This window comes from Podarcis melisellensis, assembly GCF_964234715.1.
Source record: "Podarcis melisellensis genome assembly, chromosome: 6".
Taxonomy (NCBI): Eukaryota; Metazoa; Chordata; class Lepidosauria; order Squamata; family Lacertidae; genus Podarcis; species Podarcis melisellensis.
Window position 1 is genome coordinate 48,448,028 of NC_138538.1, and position 22,104 is coordinate 48,470,131.

The 22,104-nt window shown below is 42.9% G+C and overlaps 1 protein-coding gene across 1 annotated transcript; it reads left to right on the forward strand.

The window, feature by feature from the left end:
- The first annotated feature begins 9 nt into the window (after positions 1–9).
- On the forward strand, positions 10–20,823 carry CFAP57 (cilia and flagella associated protein 57). Its single transcript, XM_081916192.1, has 22 exons — positions 10–334; positions 1,459–1,775; positions 3,099–3,385; positions 4,388–4,595; positions 6,142–6,294; positions 7,259–7,398; positions 8,054–8,219; positions 9,214–9,327; positions 10,924–11,136; positions 11,744–11,917; positions 12,775–12,936; positions 13,620–13,775; positions 13,906–13,999; positions 14,795–14,985; positions 16,564–16,737; positions 17,458–17,616; positions 17,922–18,065; positions 18,179–18,295; positions 18,748–18,882; positions 18,959–19,102; positions 19,584–19,716; positions 20,465–20,823. Exons 1-22 carry the CDS (start codon positions 178–180, stop codon positions 20,671–20,673), a joined length of 3,747 nt encoding a protein of 1,248 aa, XP_081772318.1. The 5' UTR covers positions 10–177; the 3' UTR covers positions 20,674–20,823.
- The last annotated feature ends 1,281 nt before the right edge of the window (positions 20,824–22,104 follow it).

Below are 22,104 nucleotides of genomic sequence, written 5' to 3' on the forward strand. Positions count from 1 at the left end.
GGTGGTCTGGGTAGTTAGGGAAGAGCAAGACCCGGGACCAGCAAGCAAAACGACTTGGCGGGTCGGGGCCCCATCCCTGGGCGCCTGTTGGGGGAAGGAGCACGACAACCCCACCTGGGAAATCTTCCTGACGTTTCTTTCTCCTTTTCCAGCAAAGTTTGCTGAATCTCTGGCGCCATGTCGGTGATTGTGGCGCAAGCCCTCCACATCTTTGGCTTCCAGTCTCGGGTGGCAAATAATATTTGCTTCTTCGATGAACAGATCATAGTGTACCCTGCGGGGAATAGCTGTGTGAAATATCACATTGAGCAGAAATGGCAGAAGTTCATCCCAGGTAAATCAGCTTCCTCCTCTTCCTCCTCCCCACCCCGCTCTCCCATGTCCCTTCACTGCCAAGGCTGAAATTTAGGAAAGGAAGTGGGAAGGTGCAGCTACCCACCTAAAATATCAGTCTTCTAAATAGGCAAGGCCTTGTCTGCATTCCTAGCTGCTGACCCTTCCCTTTCAGATTTTAGACATGATACTTGTGCTATTTCTTACTAATAAAGTAGCCACCTGGGTTTAAATAGTTGCAGTGTTAAAGATTCAGGCTCGGAACCCACATATCACATTAAAGTTGGAAAGCATGGTTGAAGCTGGTAGAAAACTCAGTTTACACTGCCTCATGGTTTCCAAAAAATAATTACAGTATTTGTTTTTATATGCTTTCACAAGAATGTCGTTTACAGATCTGACACTTGGTTGCAAAGTGGCTTCTGCCCATTGTTATGTTCTGTCTAGATTTAGGTGAAAGATAAACATTTTCGCTTCTTGTTTATGCTGTTTTAAAATACAACTTCCCATTAGGTGTATATTTTAGAGATTCATTCATTCTTACATTCAAGCATTGCTGACCAATTCATCTGAGTATCCTTGGAATGTTTTTGTATAAACTGCTTAGATATTGATTATATTAAGTGGTATTAAAATGTCATAAATAAACAAAACAGATGTTCAGGAAACTATGGTTTAGTATCCTGTGAATGAACCTGAGTGAGGTTTTTAAGCAGAGGTTGAATGGCCACCTGTCATGTTATTGTTTATTGAAACAAGCCAAGTTTGTAAACCAATGTTTGAAGCTTGGCTTGTTTTAGTAAAGGAGAAAAGTGACTGCAATCCCCTCTCTGAGAACCTGCATGGTCACACATTCATGCTAATACATAGATTCAACTATGCTAATACATAGTTTGGCTTAATGTTATGTGTGAACTGAGCCAGTGTCTCTACAACAATGAAATTATTGGGATTTCAGTTTCCTGGATTATCATCTCTATAATCATCTCAGTAATATGTAGTTATTTTCTGAAGTCTTTGAAAAATGTTGAAGCCCACATGGGCAACCTTGATATTGGACTTGGCTCCTGAAAATGTAATGTTCCTACATGAAGCTCACATAAGCTTTTTCTCTGTGCTTTATAGGCTCAGAAAAGAGCCAAGGGATGCTAGCCCTGGCAATTAGTCCAAATCGACGCTATCTGGCTATTTCAGAGATACTGCAGGATAAACCTACCATCACAATCTATGAACTGTCATCTGTCCCATGCAAGAAGCGGAAGATCTTGAACAGTTTTGATTTTGCGGTCCAAGAATTTATTAGTGTAGCTTTTTCCCCTGATTCCAAATATCTAGTGGCACAGACAGGACCTCCAGAATCAAACCTTGCCTACTGGATGTGGGAAAAGCAAAGAACAATGGCAATTATCAAGGTTGATGTCCAGAACAATCCTCTTTATCAGGTAACATAGAAGAGAAGCACCACATGCAGCAGTATAGTACTTGGGTACATGAGGTAATTATCACCACTTGTCATTGCCTCAAAGAGAGAGGCTCTGCCTCCACCATTGGAGACCTCAGTGAGAAAAGTTGCCATATGGAGATAGACTCAGTGTGAAATCTCAGATCTTCTGTTCACATTCACACATTTACATATACGTCTGAGACACAGAACTTGCATGATTGAATGGGTATATAAGCATTGCAGCTCTGCAATTATACTTTTGTCTTTTTCTTGACCCTGGTGGTTAAGGTGTATGGAGTGTCAGGGGAGGGGTAGTACTTCTGGTGGGGAACATATTGTGCTCCTTCTGAGGTAGTTTGTCTACCTTTGGTCCCCACCCTGTCACCTCTGGCTCCTAGAAGCCGTCAGCATGTCATAGCAGCCACGCCCTGGGAAATGTCTTCAACTGGCTGGCTAAACCAGGTGATGGATCTCAAAAGCTTGGTCAGGTAGGAGCTTCCTCTGTATGTGAAGACAGGTTAGAGCAGATGAGACCAATAGTGGGTCCTACAGTCAATAATGTGTTTTCTGCACATGCTGTAGAGGGAAATGAGGGGCAGATGGGATTTGTCAACCTGGGAAAGTAGCCCATCTAGGAGATCTTAAACCTCTGCTGCCTTTTGGGTGGTATTTTTGGGTGAAGAAAAGGCTAAGGAGTAAACCCTACACAAATCCAGGGTGGAGTCTCTAAGATGGTTGTATGGCACTTTGTGCTTCTCATTCTGGCAACTCCTTCAGCCAGGCTGGTGCCAAACGTATTGCTCTGCTTTTCTTTGAACCACATCAGTAAGACCAAGAAGGGGATCTTGTTTGGGCAGCCCAGGACCTCCATACACACTGTCCAGGCTTGTGCCCTGGGGAGGTCACTTCAGTGCTGTTAACACAGCAGTTTGACTTCACCCCTGAAGGCGCACTCCATTTTCTCTTGTCTCAACAAGTGGTTGAGAATTGTACTGCAGTGTAACATCCTTATTTATTTCACAAACTGTGTGTCCTAAACGTGGCTCCTAGCTAGAGTCAAGTTTCTTATTTAGGTTGCTTAGGCAGAACTGTGCAGTTACACAGAAGGGCGAGACAAATTCCCTACTCCTTGTTTTATCATGGAGGCCTTTTTTCTGAAGTATTATGTTTAAATATTTATTATTTTTGTTCCTGTTTGTTTCCTTTATTTTTACACATTTTATATTGTAACACTCTGGTGACCTTTGCTCTTAATTTTTTTAATCAATTGTTCATGTTGCTTATCAAGTAATCATTTATTATATGTTGCTTTCCTTTCCAGGTGAGCTTCAATCCACAGGATAACACCCAAGTCTGTGTTACAGGATATGGCATTTTTAAGCTATTTAGATACACAGAAGGAACCTTAAAACAGACCAACTTCTTGCGAGGGGAACCTCAAAACTACCTGTCTCATGCCTGGCTTTCTGAAGAGAAGGTGATTGTGGGCACTGACACAGGCAAGATCTACTTATTTGACTCCGGTGATCTTCGCTGGGAGACAAGTATTGAGCGCAAAGAGATAGTCTCTGAAGTAGATAAGGAGGAACCACAGCAGGATTCAGAGAGGTGAGACTGCCTTCAAACTATTGACACTAGAGTGGTCAATGTGCTCCAGCAGATAATGTGTTTTACTATGATCTACAAATGGTATCATGGTCATGACTGTATTGCCTCTCTGAGAAAAGTTATTGCCTCTGAGGCAGCTCTCAGGCTTGAAAAGGTTGTCCACCCATTTTATACATACTTTCCAGAATGTGAGTCCCATTGAACGCAGTGGGACTTAACTTCTGCATAGACATGCACAGGATTGTACCGTTTGTCCCACTGTCATATGGGACTAATCATGATCTGCCACACTTGTTGGAGGATGAATAACTGAAATTTATAAGATATTGTTTAAAAGCTTGTGTAAAGTGCTAATTAAATTTAAGAAGCATGCTTAGGATTGGAGTGTTAGGCTTTGTATACATTACTGGCTCAAAATGCAGCAAGGTCATTGCCCCTCTGCTGCATGTTGAATTGCATAGGCATGCCCTTGTATACCTCAGTACAGTTGGATGTGTTTCCAAGTCACATGCCGTCTGCCCACATCAGTGGGCAGAGGGGGACATGGTGCATTCATGGGTGCATTCAATCCAGATTGACACTGGATTGAGGCAAGAAACATGAAAACACAGTATTTCACAAACAACTACAGGACAGAGGTCGATTGTGGCTAACATTGCATGGACATGGCTTCAGAAACCAGTAGTGAGAGTGCACTGAATGCAGAGTAAATGTGAGTGTGTGCACAGCTTTAGTATCTTCCCTAAACCCTTCAGCATGCTGACTTCGAAATGTTATACCAAGTTCAATGAGACGTATGTCCTAATATATGTGTACAAAATTTCAGATAAGGGAAACTTTATGTTGATACTAGGACTATGTGGTGTCTCTGAAATGGAAAAAAACAAGTTTAAAATGAACAACAATCATTTTTTTATGCCTCGTGCAACTGACATGTGGAACTTGTTAGACTTCTCTGTTTGTTCCTGATTGATTGATTGATTGATTGATTTCTTTTTAAAGCCTTATTGAGTTTCCTGCTCACAATTCCCCTGAGATTTCCACTGAGGTGGTTTGTGAAACCGAAGCACAGCAGCAAGCATTTTTACCTCGGGTCTCTGCTATTGCTGCATATTCCAAGGGATTTGCTTGTTCAGCTGGTCCCGGGATTGTTCTACTGTTTGAAAAGTCAGATGAGAAGGAAGGTTACAGAGAAAGCCGAGAGATACGGGTAGGTAAGATGTCTGAGACATGGAATGCTTGATTTATCGCATAGCTCACCAACAATATAAATGTTGGAGGCAAAAGGAGGAGATTCAGCAGAAGTAGAACCCACACTGCGCCAGACACCACTCAACCCCAGCCGCAGGTAGGAGACAAACACATGATGAGGCATTTGCTGATCCCCAACCAACAGACCCAGCCATATCAATGAGATCCAAGGTGGCTAAATGACAAACCCTACCTTGTGGTGCATCACAAGTCTTGCATACAGGAGGCCTCAGGTTCAGGCTTTGGATATGATATTGTGAGAACTGCTGGAGAAAGTCCTCACACACCTACAGATGCCAAAGGCAATCAGGGGAAGCATTCACATTCCAGTTGGCTGCTCTCACACACCCAGGTTGCTGTTTGCATCTTGCAGCCACCACTATCATCCCACCTTGCTGTACTTGTTCCCTGCTCTGCTTGTTTAATTGATTGCCAGTCCTGCAGGTTATTGCTGCAGCAGACCTTGTTATTTGCCCACCCTATGCCGTCTGAATTATCATTGTAGCAGTAGTGAGCTTGTGGGCTGCATGGAGCCTGCCCCCACCCTTCACTGGAGCTCATAGATGGAAGAGAATGTTGCTGAGTCATAGTAGCAAAAATGGAGTACATGGTTCCAGCTAAACAGCCCATTCTCCATCCCCAGCTCCAGCCCCCTCCACCCTACAGAGGGTTCTGATGAGCTAAGAAAGAGCCTTGAATAAGAGATTGTGTTGACTGTAATCTTCATTAGCCCTTATGAATCATGGGGTGGGGAAATCCTTGCAGCAGCTGCAGTGATGAGATCATCAGGATGACGCTAGGTGGCAGCAGTGAGGTTGGGAGAGCTCCATGGTGGAAATACCCTTGTAGGTGTGTACCTATCTGCAGGGCCAATGGCACAAACCCAATGCTTCCCCAACCTCACCACCACCACTTAATCCTGCTGCTGCTGGAAGGACATCGCTGCCCCACTATTTCTTCTGCTCCACTGCCCAGGCTGATGGTGAGAGCTGTTCAGCAGTGGAACAGACCCCCACAAGAGGTCTCCTTCCTTGGACGTTTTTAAGCAGGGGTTGGATGGCCATCTGTCATGGATGCTTCAGCAGAGATTCTTGCATTGCAGGGGGTTGGACTAGATGACCCTTGGGTCTCTTCCAACTCTAAGATTCTATGATCCCTCAAAACACAAGGGCTGAAGAGCGTTTGACAATGTAAGGTAGGGGTGGATATTATGTTCATTTCAAAATTTTCTTTTATATCCCCTATTTTACCAGCATAACATTGTGAGCACAGGGGTCAGAATTGGGGTTAAGGCAATTTAGGTTATGGACTAAGCCCTCTCTGCCCTGGAACTGCCCATTTTTGGTCCATGTGCCATTTTGGCTCTGTGCTTTTAAAGGTGAAAATCTTTATTAAGATAATCTTGCTGCCATTGTTTATGGAATATTATCTATTACTCTGCTGCAAAACCGGACTAGAAAGTATGTATCTAGGAAAGTGGTTAACTAAGCTGCTTTATTTCATAGATTCCACAAGACCAGTGCAGCAATGATCCAAACCAGTCAGACAAACAGGATGTTGTGTGTATTGCCTTCAGTCCTGCAGAGGAAACACTTCTGATCAGCACAACTAAGAATCAGCTCTATCTCCTCTCCATATCAGCAGCTGAGATAAGCAAGGTGAGTTCATTAAGAGCACTGTGTTCTGAGCAACAACTTGGAAATGTGGTGTTCAAAGTAATTTTATATTCTTGTGCTGCAAAGAACAGAACAAAAACAAGAAACCAAGACAGTTTGGTAATATGACTGCATCAAATCAATTACTCAGCAACCCTTAAAAAAGGAGAACCAGCAACATAAAGAATACTCTCAATTGCACAGTTCCTTCACCAGTCATGATATCACCACTGAATAACTCCTATAGCAACTTCACATTGAAAGCACCAATAACCATGCAGCAATATCATGACCACACAACTCACGGCACTTAGGCCTTTCATTGGTATTTCCATCTGGACCATAGCCAGTATCAATTTATGGATATAGAGAGTGGCAGCCTTTCCTGTTGCAACCTCCTTTGCCCTGGTGCATAGACGTGTTGGTGCAATCGTCATCAAAACAATTCAAAATGTCATTGTTCCAGTTACAGATAGGTAGCCGTGTTGGTCTGCCATAGTCAAAACAAAAATATTCCTTCCAGTAGCACCTTAAAGACCAACTAAGTTAGTTCTTGGTATGAGCTTTCGTGTGCATGCACACTTCTTCAGATACACTGAAACTGGGTCTGGTAACTTCTGTTTCAGTGTATTTTTCAAAATCTCATGTTCTCCTGCGAGACAGCAAGGACACATTTCAGCTATCTTAAATACCTCTTGCGGAAAATCTCCCCAAGATTTGTAAGGTCTGTTCTCCAGTCAAATTTCCAGTAGTGGCTGTTTCTGTTTGGACCTCTTCAGAGTACTTTTCTATAGTCACTGGTTTACTTCTCTACAAATGCCCTATTTGTCACTAGACTTTCCAGTGCTTTGATAAATTTAGTACATATCAAATGCCTCCTTTTTGCTATGGAGAGAAGTTCAGTGTTGCCTGGTGTTACACCATCACATGAGCAGCTCTAGCTAACATGTTTGTGATATTTCACTAGGGGGAGACAGCTCACTTTGAATACCTGAACCACCCAATACATTCTTCTTCCATTACTGGCTTGGATACCTGCATTCGCAAGCCCCTCGTTGCTACCTGTTCACTGGACAAATCTGTCCGCATCTGGAATTATGAAAACAAGTAAGGGGACATGATCTGTTGCACAGCCTTTTGATTTGTACTCAGACTATGAATTGTACTCAGACCATGAGTGAGTGGCAATTCACTACAGAGCCCCAGGCAATCATCAGGGCAAGTCTCAATCCTATTCTGATAAATAGAAACTGCTTATATTTACTCAGAGAACAAAATAATATTAAGAGAGGGTGGTTGCTCTAGAAATCAGTTGATAGGCAAGGTTCAGATACATAATTGTACTTTTTCATGGGACTCCTGTGTATGTAATAGAAGCATAACCCTAGTTCTAAATGCAGAAAAAATCATTAAAAATCTGGAGCTATCAAAATTAGAAAGCCTATTTTATCAACTTTAGGTTTTAAAAATGGCAATTTTATTGTTATTTCTGGTTATAAATTGATTCTCATGTGATGCTGAATTAAATTGGTTGCCTGACAGTATGAACTGCCTGTCATGTGAAAAAATATTTTTGCTGCCCTGATGTATGCATTGAAAGGGACTGGTATAAAGGTGTCAAGTTGTCTGTGTTCCCCTTTGTTCACTGTTGCCCAGCATTTGACCTTCTTGGGGGAACTGTGACCAAAAATAGCACTGGGTACAACTTAGTTGCACAGAAGCGTGGTCTGTGCTTTGATTGCAATGGTTGCTCTTGCTGCAGCACACTGGACCTGTACAAGGAATACCAAGAAGAGGCATATGCACTTTCCCTTCACCCTAGTGGGCTGTATGTGTTGGTTGGTTTTGCTGACAAACTCCGACTTATGAATCTGCTTATTGATGACATCCGAACTTTCAAGGACTTCACTGTACGAGGGTGCAGAGAGGTGAGCAGTGCAGGGGAAAGAACTGGTGGAGGAGCTTGAATGGGGAACACCAGATTGGGTGGTGGCACAGGCATTTTATGACTAGTAAGTTGTGTTACCACGTTTGCTTGGAACAGGTCTCTCCCTACACATTGACAGACTATTTTTCTGTGTTCAGGAAATAACCCATACCAGAACACAATTTCTGGGGGAGATTTTGCTCAAATATGCCAGAGGAATTTCCCCACATTCTGCTGGAATACAGAGTAGGGTGTGATTCCAAAAGGGTGATTTCCAGGTACATACAAAAAGACTATTGCCTTCTTCCTATGGAATAAGGAGAGTCTTCGAGTTAGGTAGAGTTTAGGATACTTCTTGTACAGACACCTGAAGTCTCAGGGTTCTCTGTTGCGAATCAATTAGGCTAGGATTTGAAGGAAGATTCAACATTTAAGCATTTCAGAAGGTCTTATGCCAGTATAGAGTGGTACCTCCAGTTACGAATGGGATCCGTTCCGGAGGCCCGGCTGTATCCTGAAATCTTTGTAGCCAGAGGCTACCTTCTGCACACGCAGCGCGATTGAGCGCTTCTGCACACACACGGTGTGTAGAGCACTTCTGCGCATGCACGCGCAGCGAAACCTGGAAGTATACATTTCCGAGTTTGCCGTGTTCACAACCCTAAAGTTACGTTACCCAAAGGTATACATCCACTGTATAGTGTGCGGACACTCCCTTTTCCATTTCAATAGAGTTCAGTGGGACCCTCAAGTAACTTTGTCCTAGTTTGGTACGTCCTTAATAGGTCACTTTCCCAGACAAAATCTGGAGCCAAAGGAGGAGCACAAAATAGTAGAATACCACTCTCTGACAACAGATGCATCTGGTTGTGATGAAGGATGATTAGAGGCTGTTTTCTGCATGGCCTCCAAATTATGGATATCTGGTACCTTCACAAAGAGGTTACCTATGTGAAGTCTCATTGCTTCATGCTGTCTCCTGCTTCTGTCTACAGTGTGCCTTCAGTACAGGAGGTCATCTGTTTGCAGCAGTAAATGGAAATGTGATTCACATTTATTCTGCCATAAGTTTTGAAAACATCATTAACTTGAAAGGACACAATGGGAAGGTCAGTAAGTGATACCTACAATACAAGTAAAATAGTACATTAAACTGAATATATTTGAAATGCCAAAAGAACAGGATTTCTCAAGAAGCTGGTTTTGAGGCTCTGCCTATGATTGAATTATTTTTTTTTATTACAAAGGCACTAGAAACTAAAGAATAGGAGTGAAGGATTAAAAATACTCCAAGGTGCTCCTGAGTATAGTTCTCTGGCAGTGCAGATATAATTTGGATCACTTTTTACGAAGAGTGGAATCAGCTTTCTCCTCTGTTATGTGAAATAGCTTAGGTTAAAAGAAAGCCAGCATTTTTACAGTACTTTGTAATCCTATACACACGTAGCTGGGAGTAAGACCAACTGAACTCAGTGGGACTTACGGTACTACAGATTTTAATAGGAATGTGCTTAAATTTCTCTTGCTGAAATAGTAGGGCTTAAAAGTACTTTTGTTTGTCTGGGCTCGGCTTATCAAGAAAACAGATATATTATTTAATGTTTGTTTACTGAATTGCCAACAACCTGTTAAATGACTGTGGAGACGACATTCCCTCCAACCTCCCTTGCTGTAATTGGCCTCCCAAATATCAGTGCAAAAAAGACTTGAAATACCCTGAATTTAAGAACTTTGACCCAATGAATTTTAAGGAGCAAGTGGATTCCTCTGGAACTGTCATCAGCCCTGCTTTGATGCCCTAGTGATCACAAATAGGTAAATTCCAAGCTCATGAAATGTTTTGAGATAGCTCCATAAGTTCCACCCATGATTACCTACAGCAGTTCAGTGCCCTCTTATCTCACCATTTTGTGCTCGTGATTCCAATTTATAGTGAAAGAAGCTGAAGCTTTGCTAAGGAAAGCAAGGGAACTATCTGGGATGGAATGAGATAAGACTTATTAGCGATAAGGGAAAAGGTTAAACAGAATAAAGCAAGTTTGTAAACAGCCACTCTTATGTGATGAGAATTGCCTCCAGGCAACTAGGCAGATAATTTATTATAATTTGGGAGAGTTTCATAAATAATTTTATAATTGACTCCAGTATTTATAAACATTTTTAAGTTACTACAATATACACGAGAGCAAGGTGAATGTGAAAATGAAGTGAATACCTTTTTAACTGAGTTATTAGAAATATGTATGGGTTCAAAAACTACAGAGCCTGTTTTTTGTTATTCACTTTTTATTGATTTGTCAAAAAAGGCATAGAACTTTGAGCAGGGGAGGACAAAACCTGAGGAGCAACAAGGACAGATGGTAATCTGCAGGCCTTTCCTTGCCACTGGCTATTAGCTATGATGTGTTTGGAGACCAAATGTGTAAGCTGTTATAACTCGGAATTCAGTTCATGAACATAATTCCAGACCCTCTTAGCCTGACCTGCTGGATTATAATGGGAATCTTTATCTTAACTGCTTACAGGTAAACTGTGAGCACAAAGGACACAGGGTGAAAAGGGGCTGTGTTCTGTGAGTTTCTTATGTAAAAGGTTTGATGCAATGACACCAAGTAAACAGGCACAGTACCAAGCAGCAACCTGTCTCTTGTGCCTAAGTAAGGATTGCCTGAGCATTCTATATATATTCTCACTCGCCCCTCCAGGTACGCGCAGTGGCGTGGAGCATGGATGACTATAAACTGGTCTCCTGTGGCACAGATGGGGCAGTATATGAATGGAACCTCCAGAATGGCAAGAGAGAATCCGAGTGTGTGCTCAAGTCCTGCAGCTACAATGGAGTGGCAATATCACCCGATGCAAAAGTCATATTTGCTGTCGGATCTGATCATAGCATCAAGGAGATCTGTGATTCTGCGGTGAGCTCATGTGCGGACACTTATGGAGCTGATCAAAGTGCAGCAAACAATGCAGAAGAAAGTGAAGCTCAGTGAACCCAGTGCTGTAGCCAGTGGCGGAGCTTCATACTCCAGCAATGGGGGGCGGAGAGCAGGTGGGGGCAGGGCACACCGCCTGCAGGGGCGGGGTGCCCAGCTGGGGCAGGGGGGGCAGCCGCAATGGCACCCTACTGGGATTGCACTGCTGGGGGCGTTGCACTCCCCCCGCACTCCTCTTCCTCCGCCAGTAGCTGTGGCTTGCAGTCCCATCCCCCCCTCCAGCTTTTAACACCAGTGGTTGCCTATCCCATGTAGTGACAGTTGTGTTCATAGTTTCCTCCTTCTTCTCTATAAGAGTATAGCCATCTATGGAATCTATACCTTGCCTTGGTTGCCAAAAATTGTGGGTTTCTTCCCAGTTATGAAGTTGAGAGGGGAATTCATGACTCTTGAGGCGTTGAGAGGATAACAGGACATTCACAGTGGAGAGAACAAATGATGGAGTTGTGTATCCTCTGCCACTTTCCAGTGCAAATTTAATCCTTGCTGAGTGACTTGCTAAAAGCACGGTGGGTGTCCTTTCTTTCAGATACTGCGAGAAGTGCCCACTTTTGAAGTTGCCTACACTTTCATAGTGGTATCTCATTCTGGACGCATGGTGTTCGCCGGAACCTCTGCAGGGACCATTCGGTCCATGAAATACCCACTACCTGTGCACAAGGAATACAATGAATACCAAGCCCATGCTGGTCCAGTCACCAAGGTAAAGGCCAAGTCAGTCTCCAGGTCAACTTAATTGCCAAGCCTTTATTTATCCCTTCTTTTTCTGAGTCTGCAGCAACAAATAATGAAAGGAGGCACACCTTAAATAACGCAATGAGCCACAAATGGGCATATCTAAATATGATATATTTATTGTGTGTCAAAGTAGCTTAATAAGAATGACAATAGACAACAGAGTCTCTAATCACAGTAATGGGGAAAATAATGAGAATGAGTTCTACCTAAACAGTACACCCATCAGCCTCATTCTCTTCCAAGCTGAGTGTATGTAGCTGAGTGTATGTAGCTGGGAGAGTGTAGGGGAAATCTCTCTGGGTTGCTAACTTCTCAGACACTGGAGTGCAACATTTACAACATTGTTGCTGTACAGTACTATTTTTAAAATGTTATTTCATCCAGAAGGCTTGTTTATCACTTATACTTTCACCATAGGTTCCAGTAATGTTGAGAGCAAGGGTGTGAGGGTGACTGTGCTTCTTGGTGTCATGTTTAAAATCAGTCTACTACTGTGCCTCATTAAAAAGATAAGACTGAGATTGATAATGAGAGCGAATGGAAAAGCCACTGAAAACAAGGACAAGTTGTTAATTAAATGGATTCTGAGGAATGGACAACAGCCTGACAAATGGCAAGGGGAATGCTTGGAGCATAATGGGGAAAGTGGAGAAGAAGAGAAGAGATATCACTAGAGGCAAAGAGATGGATATATTTTAAAAATAATTGTTCCTTATTAATCCAACCGGAGCATCTTCTTCTGATTCTGCCAACTGCCCTTTCTTTTCTCTGACTCTCCAATTGTGTTTTATTGGAGTTCACTATGCCTTTTTTTCTCCACAGATGTCCATAACAGCTGATGATCAGTTCTTACTAACATCTGCAGAGGATGGCTGTATATTTATCTGGAAAGTTTATGACAAAGAAGGGCGGGGGTTGAAAAGGGAGAGAGATGTGCCATACTCTGATGAAGTATTGATCACTAGAACAGACATGGAAGAGAAGGTCAGTACGGATGAGTTTTGAAGTGGGAAAAGAACACATCAGAAGACGACGTATCAACTAACCCAAATGCGTTTTATCTCCATGGGGGCAGCACTTACCCAGTACATATCATGGCCCTAGTAGAGAGGTGACAGCAGGTTTGAATTAGCCTTATAATACAAGAATCAAACGTACACTTAAAATGTAGCTCATGAGCTACATTGCTCCCTGTCCTGAAACCTACTTCACATGTTATAGGAAATGCATATATATGGCCAGATACAATATATGCTGTCTTTATATATGATAGTTTTTCAGATAAACGTGAAGGGCAGGATTCACCTGGCACCCATCAGTGGAAGCCCTGTGCAAGGACTTTTGCTTGCGCAGTAGGGCTTCTTCCCCCACCTGCTTGAAATGGGCTTGGTGGGGGTTGGGAGAACCCCCAGAATAGCATTCCGGGGGAAGAGAGGGGGCATTGTTCTGCCTGGCGTGCTAGAATGCTTGCACTAATGGAACGATTTGAAGGCCACCATTTTGAATTCCACCTGAAATGCCTTGTGTGTATCCATGACAAATTTAACATATGAAACAGCCCTAAAATATAGATATGGCAAGATACTGTGTACAGTAGATTTTTATTTAATTTGCATATCTGAATGTTTTGCCACCAATTTATTTTCTTATGATTCCTTACCCTGCAGACTCAGATAATGTTAGAACTAAAAACACGTGTAGAGGAACTGAAGATGGAAAATGAGTACCAGCTGCGCCTCAAGGACATGAATTATAATGAAAAAATTAAAGAACTAACTGAGAAATTCATCCAGGAAATGGAATCACTGAAAACCAAAAACCAGGTGAGGGTCCAGCAATAACTACAACTCTCAGCATTATTGTGTCTTCTTTTTCCCATCATGCAGTCACCTGAGGGATTTGAAGGTTGGTATGCCTAGTTTCAGGTGTAATTCTCATCTCTATGTATTTCAGGTTTTGAAAGCAGATAAAGAAAAGCAGGAAGCACAGCACCAGGAACAAGTTGCAGAACTAACAGAGAAGCAGGCAAGAGAGGTGCAAGACCTAGGTTAGGAGGACTTTAAGTCACACTTTCCTCCAGACTGTGAGAAAGGGCTTCAGTCCCTATGGTGAAAGATGAAGAAAGAAAACCTTTCCCGTGCTGAGTGTTTGTCGGTCATGGCAAAGGGGCAACTTAGAGGACTGAGTACATAGGCATATTGACAATAATTTGCTTGAATGTAACTGGAATTAACTCATCTTTTTAATTATAATTATATCTCCCTGCCAATAAAGGCAGGAAGAAATGAGCAAACCTAATAAAGAAGAACATAAAGGGGCAATAGATACGCAGGGCATAGTAAGGTAGGTAACTTTCTGAAAACTGGAGATACCTTTTTAAAGCATCTTATCTCTGCAAGCCACCAAGAAACAAGGTTTTACTGCACACTTCTTCCATGGCCATCAGTATATTACTGCCATTGCAAATCCACCACAAGTGGAGTAGTCTATATCATCTTAGCATCTGCACAGCATTATGCACGTCACATCATTCCCACTTTTGGGAGGATGGCATACAGAAGTTAATCCCCCAGTATTTTCTTTTGTGCCTAAAGAGCCAGAACTACTGAGTATGGAGTTCTGATGTAGATGCACCTGTAAAGAGTGTGCAAATGGGGCTTCAAAGCTAGTGATCGAGGAATAGTATGAGCTAGAGGAGAGAGATGTGAGCAGGCACCAAGATGTGGGTCTAAAACAGCTCCCTAAGACTAAGGATAACTGGGAGAGGACAAGACATACCTTACTCTGTAATACATCCCCCACCCCACACATTAATTTCTTTTTTACTCTGTCTTTGGGTCAGAATCTGGCAATAACCAGAAGCTTCTGCTAGAGTTTGAGAAGTACCAGGAGCTTCAGATGAAATCCCAACGCATGCAGGAGGACTATGAGAAGCAGCTTCATGAAATGGAAGAGCACAAAAACCAGGCGCTGGAGGAGCTGACAGAATATTATGAGGCAAAGCTGCTTGAGAAAACCACTCAGCTGGAAGAGGTATGAGCTGTGATGGTTTCATTTTTATTTATTTTTAAGGATGGGCACAATTCTACTATGCTTGAAGTTACTCCTGATTCAGCCCTTCATCGCTCTTCTGACTTCCACTAGCTGTGCTCTGAAGTTGAGCTCTGATCTGTGTACACTTTTGTCCTTGCCTCTCCTGATTAGGCAACCATCACCCATCCCAAACACAGATCTTTCCAGTCTTCTTCTTCCCTGAGTGCCACATGTTAGTGCGTTTAACTTACAGTTCTGACAGATAAAACCCCTAGGCAGGCTGACCTGTTTCTGGCTTAGATAGGATTGCCATATTTCAAAAAGTAAAAGTAAACCACACCAACAAAAAGTCTCTGTATGACAACATTCATACCGTATTTTTCGCTCTATAAAACACACTTTCCCCCTCCTAAAAAGTAAGGGGAAAGCGTCTTATGGAGCGAATGCAGGCGGGAAGCTCTGCTCAGCGTTCCCTTTAAAGAGCCGCGTGGAGCGTGTCTGCGGCTCTTCGGGGCTCTTCGGGTTGCCCTTCTCCCTCCTTGGGGAAAAGCCCCCAAGAGCCACACACACACTCCGTGCGCTCTTTAAAGGGAGTGCTTCTCTTGGGGGAGCCTTAGCCGCGCACAGCCTCTCCTGGGCAGGGGATGAAGGCCAGGAGAGGCTACGCACGGCTATCCCATAAGCCAGGACAGCAAGTGGGATCACTGCACAGTGATCCTGCTTGTTGTCCTGGCTTCTGGGATTCAGAATATTTTTTTCATATTTTCTTCTTCCAAAAACTAGGTGCGTATTATGGTCTGGTGCATCTTGTAGAGCGAAAAATACGGAACCTAAAACAAAAGGAACACTATTCTTTAATCATTGTCCAGAAGCTTGTATATTGAAGCTTGTATATGGCAGGTTATTTATTGGATTTATATACTGCCCTATACCCGGAGGTCTCAGGCCGGTTCACAGAAAAGATCAACACAAAAACCACAAAATATATAATCAAAATAAAAACAACATTCCAATAACACTACCCCCCCCCCAAAAAAAAGAGCCACTCTACTGGAGAGGGATCCTACTAAGCAATTTCACAACTACAGAGATTCTAGTTTAAAGTACTCTTCAAGTAGATTATGCTCAACCCTTTTCACCTGTCCTTTCTGGCTGAAGTCAATGACAGCTCCAAATTCTCATTTTTTCATCCTTACTGTACTCAGAGTGACATAAGTAGCTGGATGTTTCTATCATTCACCTTTCCATACATATACTTTTTTATATCCAGACTTGCCCACCTGTCAGAGTTCACCTGCAAGGTTGGTGGAGGTAAAAATCTGGTGCACTGATCAGATCCACTTACCCACCAGTAATTTATGAACTGGGTCATTCAGTGCTTTTGTAACATGTAATTAAGCCTCCAGCACTGTAACATCATGTTGCTGCATTGTCATCCCCGGAGAGCTTGTGTCAATCTGCCTCATCTCCAAACTAGCCCATGGTCTTGCCTCTCCCAGGCAATCATTTCAGTCTGGTCCCTTAACAGTTCGGCTCCTTTAATTCCTCCTTTTTACCTTTCTCCTTTCTAACTTTCAGGCTCAAGATGAATCAAGAACTCAGCTCCGAGAATTTGAGGAAACTAAGAAACAAATTGAAGAAGATGAGGATCGAGAAATCCAGGACATAAAAATTAAGTATGAGAGGCGACTTCGTGAGGAAAGAGAATCAAATTTGCGGCTAAAAGGGGAGACAGGAATCATGAGGAAGAAGGTATGCTCGCCTGTTTCAGGCTATCAGACTTCAGGTTTGTGATCATTTACTTCAAGATGTATATACCACTTTCTCTGCCAACAAAATGACAATAAAATAGATAACAAAATTATAAAAAGCAACACAAATTTTAATACCCAACTGTCTATTGAAACAGTGTCACAGAAATGTCAACAAAAATCTATTTTACATCTAATGTAAAATTATTTCCTAAAATGCAAGGTTTTATCTAAAGGCTGGAATGCTAGCAAAGGGCCAAATTAAATGTTAATTGTACAAATGGGCCTTGCATGCCTGTTTTCTATAATTGTCAGATGATTGACAGGTGGGTCATCCCACCCACCTGTCCAACTCCCTTATGCAGCGCTTCCCAATATCCAGCTGCCTATTAGGTGTTTGGGAAGTTCTGTGTAAAGTGCTTGGCATGCTCAGCATTTTCCAAGCACCCAGTATAGGGTTGGCAAAGCTCCTTTCTGCAAGAATCAGCTGTTTGACCGAGATTCCCATTAGAGATTTGGTTGCACAGCCAATCCTGCAGGTTTGAACTCACTGTCCATCAGTTGATGGGCCATGATAAACTCTGCTTCCTGAAGGCAACAGCTGTACAGAGATATGGAGATGCCCACCATGCAGCTTTCACTGATTCCTGTCAGCAGTTCTCATGGAACTGGGTGAGACACTGGCTTCAGACTGAAAGATACCTTGTGCTTTTTTCTCTAGTTCAACAGTCTGCAGAAAGAGATTGAAGAGCGCTGCAGTGACATTGAGGCAATGAAGGTGGAGCAGCAAAAGTTGCAAGGAATCATTAAAGCCTTAGAGAAGGACATCCAGGGGCTGAAGAGAGAGATTCAAGAAAGAGATGAAACCATTCAAGACAAGGTGAGGTGCTTGGATCTATGCTCCTTTCCCACCCCTTTACCCCCAGCTGGATTTTGTTGTCCAAATCTACAAAGGCTCTGACCCACTAAGCAATGCCTCTCTGTGTCTGCCTCCCAGTCTGAAGGATGGAGCTTAGAATTCATTATCCCTTCTCTGGTATTTGTGGCACTTTTCCTTTTTCCTCCTCATATGCCACAGTCCCACACATTGTCTCTTGACTCCACTGATATAGGGCTGAAGTTGTAAGAGATCCCTCTGTCTCTTTAGATACCGCTCACCTTATGTCTCTATTTTATTTATCCCAGGAGAAGCGAATTTACGATCTAAAGAAAAAAAACCAGGAACTGGAGAAGTTCAAATTTGTACTAGATTATAAAATAAAGGAGTTGAAGAAGCAAATAGAGCCGCGTGAGAATGATATCAAAGCTATGAAGGAGCAGATCCAGGAGGTGAGAAGCAGATTAGGCAGCCCACTTCCAGCCCTGAAGCTGGGCCAGCTTGAAGACCATAGCAGGCCACAGGCCTCCTTTAAAACCTCTCCTCTTCTCATGCATCTGTGCAGATGGAAGGAGAGCTGGAACGTTTCCACAAGCAGAACACACAACTGGAACTGAACATATCAGAGCTACGGCTAAAACTGAAAGCCACAGACCGGGAGATGCACAAAGAGATGCAAAAGGTGTGTCAAATGGCAGCTGAAAAAAGTGGTACACCAAATTATAACTGGTCCTTCTTTAGGGTGTCATATAAAGACTAAGATGAGCTCTAAAGTTTCCTTCCATCTTTATGATTCTGTAATGGTAATTGAAATTTTCTTCCACTGAATCTAGTTTTAAATTTCACATTAAAGCATGGTAATGACAAATGTGTTGGGGCTGCTCTAATGTAATAATTTAATAGGTGACTCCGCACATGCCTGTCCATGACTTGATGACTTGCATGTGTAAAACAACAATTTCATTTCAGGCTTTCACATTATTTCACTACCACTGTCCCAATAGGTTGGGTAACCTCTGGCCAGTATTTGTCCCACAGACAATTTGTGAGATGTAATTTGAGCCAGAGCAAGGAAGCCTCACCAACAGGCAATGTATTCTGCTGCATCAAGCTTTGGTGTTCCTCTGACTGCAGGAACGAGACATGGAAGCACTTGTCAAGCGATTTAAAACAGATCTTCACAACTGTGTAGGCCTCATCCAGGAACCCAAGAAACTGAAGGAGAGCATCCGGGATATCTATGAAAAGTATGTGCAGAAGGCAGATATGGTAAGTGAAAGTTCTTCTCTCTCAGCAGCACATACCCACCATATTTCCTTTGAGCTCACTTCATTTGCTCCATCAGGTGGAAATTGTTGGCGTTGACACAGACTTGCATCAAGAGTACACACGGCAGCGAGAGCATCTTGAGCGCAACCTGGCAACACTGAAAAAGAAGGTGATAAAAGAAGGCGAGGTACATCGTGCAGACTATGTGCGCATCATGCAGGTACTAGCACTGTGAGGGAAAGTGGGCAGGTCCACTCTTCTAAACCGCTATAAGAAAAAAGTACTATTTGCTCCATTCCCAGGTCCAGAAGGTCCAGAAATTTCAGTTTAAATAATGAATTTCAAATGTGGATTTGAAAAGTACTGTGGGTGGGATTCACCTAATGAGTCCCATCAGCAGAAGCCCTACACAAGAACTTCTGCTGGCACAACTGGGCTTTCCCATGTGCCCCCCTAAATTGGCTCTGCAGAGCTCAGGAGAACCCCTGTTTTATTTTAATATATAGGCAGTGCATACCTGGCAAATATGGAGAACACAAGAGGCATCCTCCATTCTTTTATACCCCAAAGCATCTGCTTTGTTTAGCTCTTGGTCTTGTTCTGCATATCAGTATGCTTTCCCACAATGTCAGCAATATATTTTTGGTGTATAGACAGTAAATTTCCTATCACCTTAGCTATGCTACATCTTGTTTCTGTAGGAAAATGTGAGCCTCATCAAGGAAATAAATGAGCTGCGGAGAGAACTGAAGGTCACCCGTACTCAAGTTCTTGACCTCCAGTCAACCTTGGGGCTCCTTATGAAACGCAAGAAGCAACCAGCACAATCCCTAGGTAACCGAGTTGTTATTCAGCTCACTTTCCCCTTCTGCTCTTTCCCAGACAATGTTTCCATTTCTTTTTCTTTCCTTTTCCCTAGAACAGGGGTAGGCAACTGTTTTGTTCCCAAGGGCAACATGCAGCTGTTGGTGGTGCTGTATTGCCAGTGGGAGGGGTTGATCAAAAGTTGGCTGGCATGTGTAAGTCCCTCATGTTCTAGACTCACTTTGGTATTTTGTATTATCTAAAAGATTGTGTTCTGCTGCTGTTGTGGATGCTGATCCAATTAAAAAAGGCACCTTACGTACTTTATAGTCATATTGCTCTGGGATTAACACAGTAACAGTTGTCTTTGCAAAACAACTGGTTGTGAGCAAAGCAGAAACCTAAGTTTCAGTTCTACTTTTCTTCAAGGAGGATTGAACAAGATGCTCTTCGTGAGCCCCTGCTCCCTAAGTTAGCCAAACACCTCCTAGAGAGAGGTAGAGAGGATAAAAACATGCAGAGGTTCTTTAGCTCATCTCACTGCTTCCTTACTGCTTAGAGAGGGGGCAGGTAGTGTCCAGGAGTGTAGTGAAGTGTCCAGGAACTGTCAGTGGGCCTTGTTCTTTGCTGTAGACCTTGGAAATTGCCCAATAATTCCAACCCCTGTTTTCCTTTTGTCCTTTCTGTTGTGTTCATGGCTAACCCTCATCCTGGCTCATCTCTTTGGGGTATTTTCTACAGTTACAACCAAGCAATGTGATTTTTCCATTTCCTCCAGCTCCCTCCCCTGAACGGCACACTCCAACCATCCTACGGTTGAATCCAGAGGAGGAAACGGAGAGGATCATTGAAATGCAGCGGTTGGAAATCAAGTACCTCCAAGACCAAATGCAAGGGCAGGAAAAAGCTCTTGCAGTTCGACCTACATCAGGTTCGAAACTTCCAATGCTAGAACTGGACAGAAGCAGCGGTGGACAATCACATTGACGCGTGCAGAAGGCATCCAAACTTAGCTAATCTTCTCTGCATCTCTAGAGCAAGGACCCACTCCTACCCTGACCCTTTGGGTTCTTTGTTTTTGTTTTAGCACCTCTGATTCTGGATAGGGAAAGGAAACAATAAACAGGTCATACCAGATTTGTCTGCCTCTTGCTAATACGTTGCAAGTCTCCAAACAGGAGAAACAAGTGAAAAAACATGCAGAGCACCAGGGAGAAAGCTGGCTGCTCATAGGTGAGGCCATATCTCTACCGCACAGCATAGCTCTGTTTCAACTCAAAGCAAAAATCCTGTTGGAGACAGGACCCTTGTGCCTAGCACTGATGCAAGAAAGTCTCAACTCTACACATTCTCTGTCCTCTGAGCTAGTCTGGGAAATAAATGATTGCCTGCATCTTTCCCCATTGGCAGCAAAACTTTGATTGATGAACCTGAGACCTGTTGGTACACTCTGTGGCAGATCCATCGCTCTGTTCTGAGTTGCTTTTCCAGCTATTTGCAGAACAGTAAGTCTGTGCATGGCTGACTGCAGGTGTGAACCTACTTACTTGAGCAGTATCTCTCTCACTCACACACCCAACCTAGGAGTCCTCAATCCTTCCCCCTCACCCCTATATCTCTCTTCTCAAATATATCTTGCTAACTAACTATTAACACAAATGTGATAAACGTTTCGACAGTGTGTGAATAATGCTAAATGGGAGATACTAAGGAAAAGAAGGGACCCACTATCCCCATGAGTGTTAGATAGTAATGATAAATATATTTATTTAAATCATTTGTACAAAGAGCGTTGTGTGTTAAAATACACCAGTTACACAAAATCTGCAAAGCACAAAATAAACATATCTAATTAAACAAACCAACAAACCTGTCGGCTGAACTGAGGGCTAAACAGAAATATATTTACATATGTAGGCACATGTGCATGCGCACACCAAATGTCAATAGAGAGGGACCTTGGGGAATTCCAGCTTGGTGCAACTGATGCTTGCCATGATATGCTTGAGTTGGTAGGTAAGGTGACTTGATAGGTAAGCATCAGGGCCTTGAATGGAAGTTGGAAGCATATTGACAGCCAGTGAAAATGCAATAAAACTGGCTGACTGTGTTTGCAACAATAATATGCCTTCTGCTTTTCGGATACCAACACTGACTGTTCTGTAATCTAATCTCCTTAGTAACGTATCCTTTTCACAACACAACCATTTGTTTTCTGTCCTCCATGAGGCAACAAAGCAAAAGCACTTCAGCAATTTATGGTGCGCTGATGATAAGCTATACCCTTCAAGTTATTCCTCCCTGCCTTCTCAGAACAAGACTCTGCAGCACCCTGGGTCAAGTAGTTTCACTATTCTCTTAATTATTTGCACTTATGAATCAAAAGCCTTCTGAAATTCCCCAATAACCTATGTTATG

Coding starts and splice junctions, on each gene's coding strand:
- CFAP57 (XM_081916192.1), top strand. CDS start 178: ATGTCGGTGATTGTGGCGCAAGCCCTCCACATCTTTGGCTTCCAGTCT. Junction 11,137..11,743: donor AGGAGATCTGTGATTCTGCG/GTGAGCTCATGT, acceptor CCTTTCTTTCAG/ATACTGCGAGAAGTGCCCAC. Junction 19,717..20,464: donor GCAACCAGCACAATCCCTAG/GTAACCGAGTTG, acceptor CATTTCCTCCAG/CTCCCTCCCCTGAACGGCAC.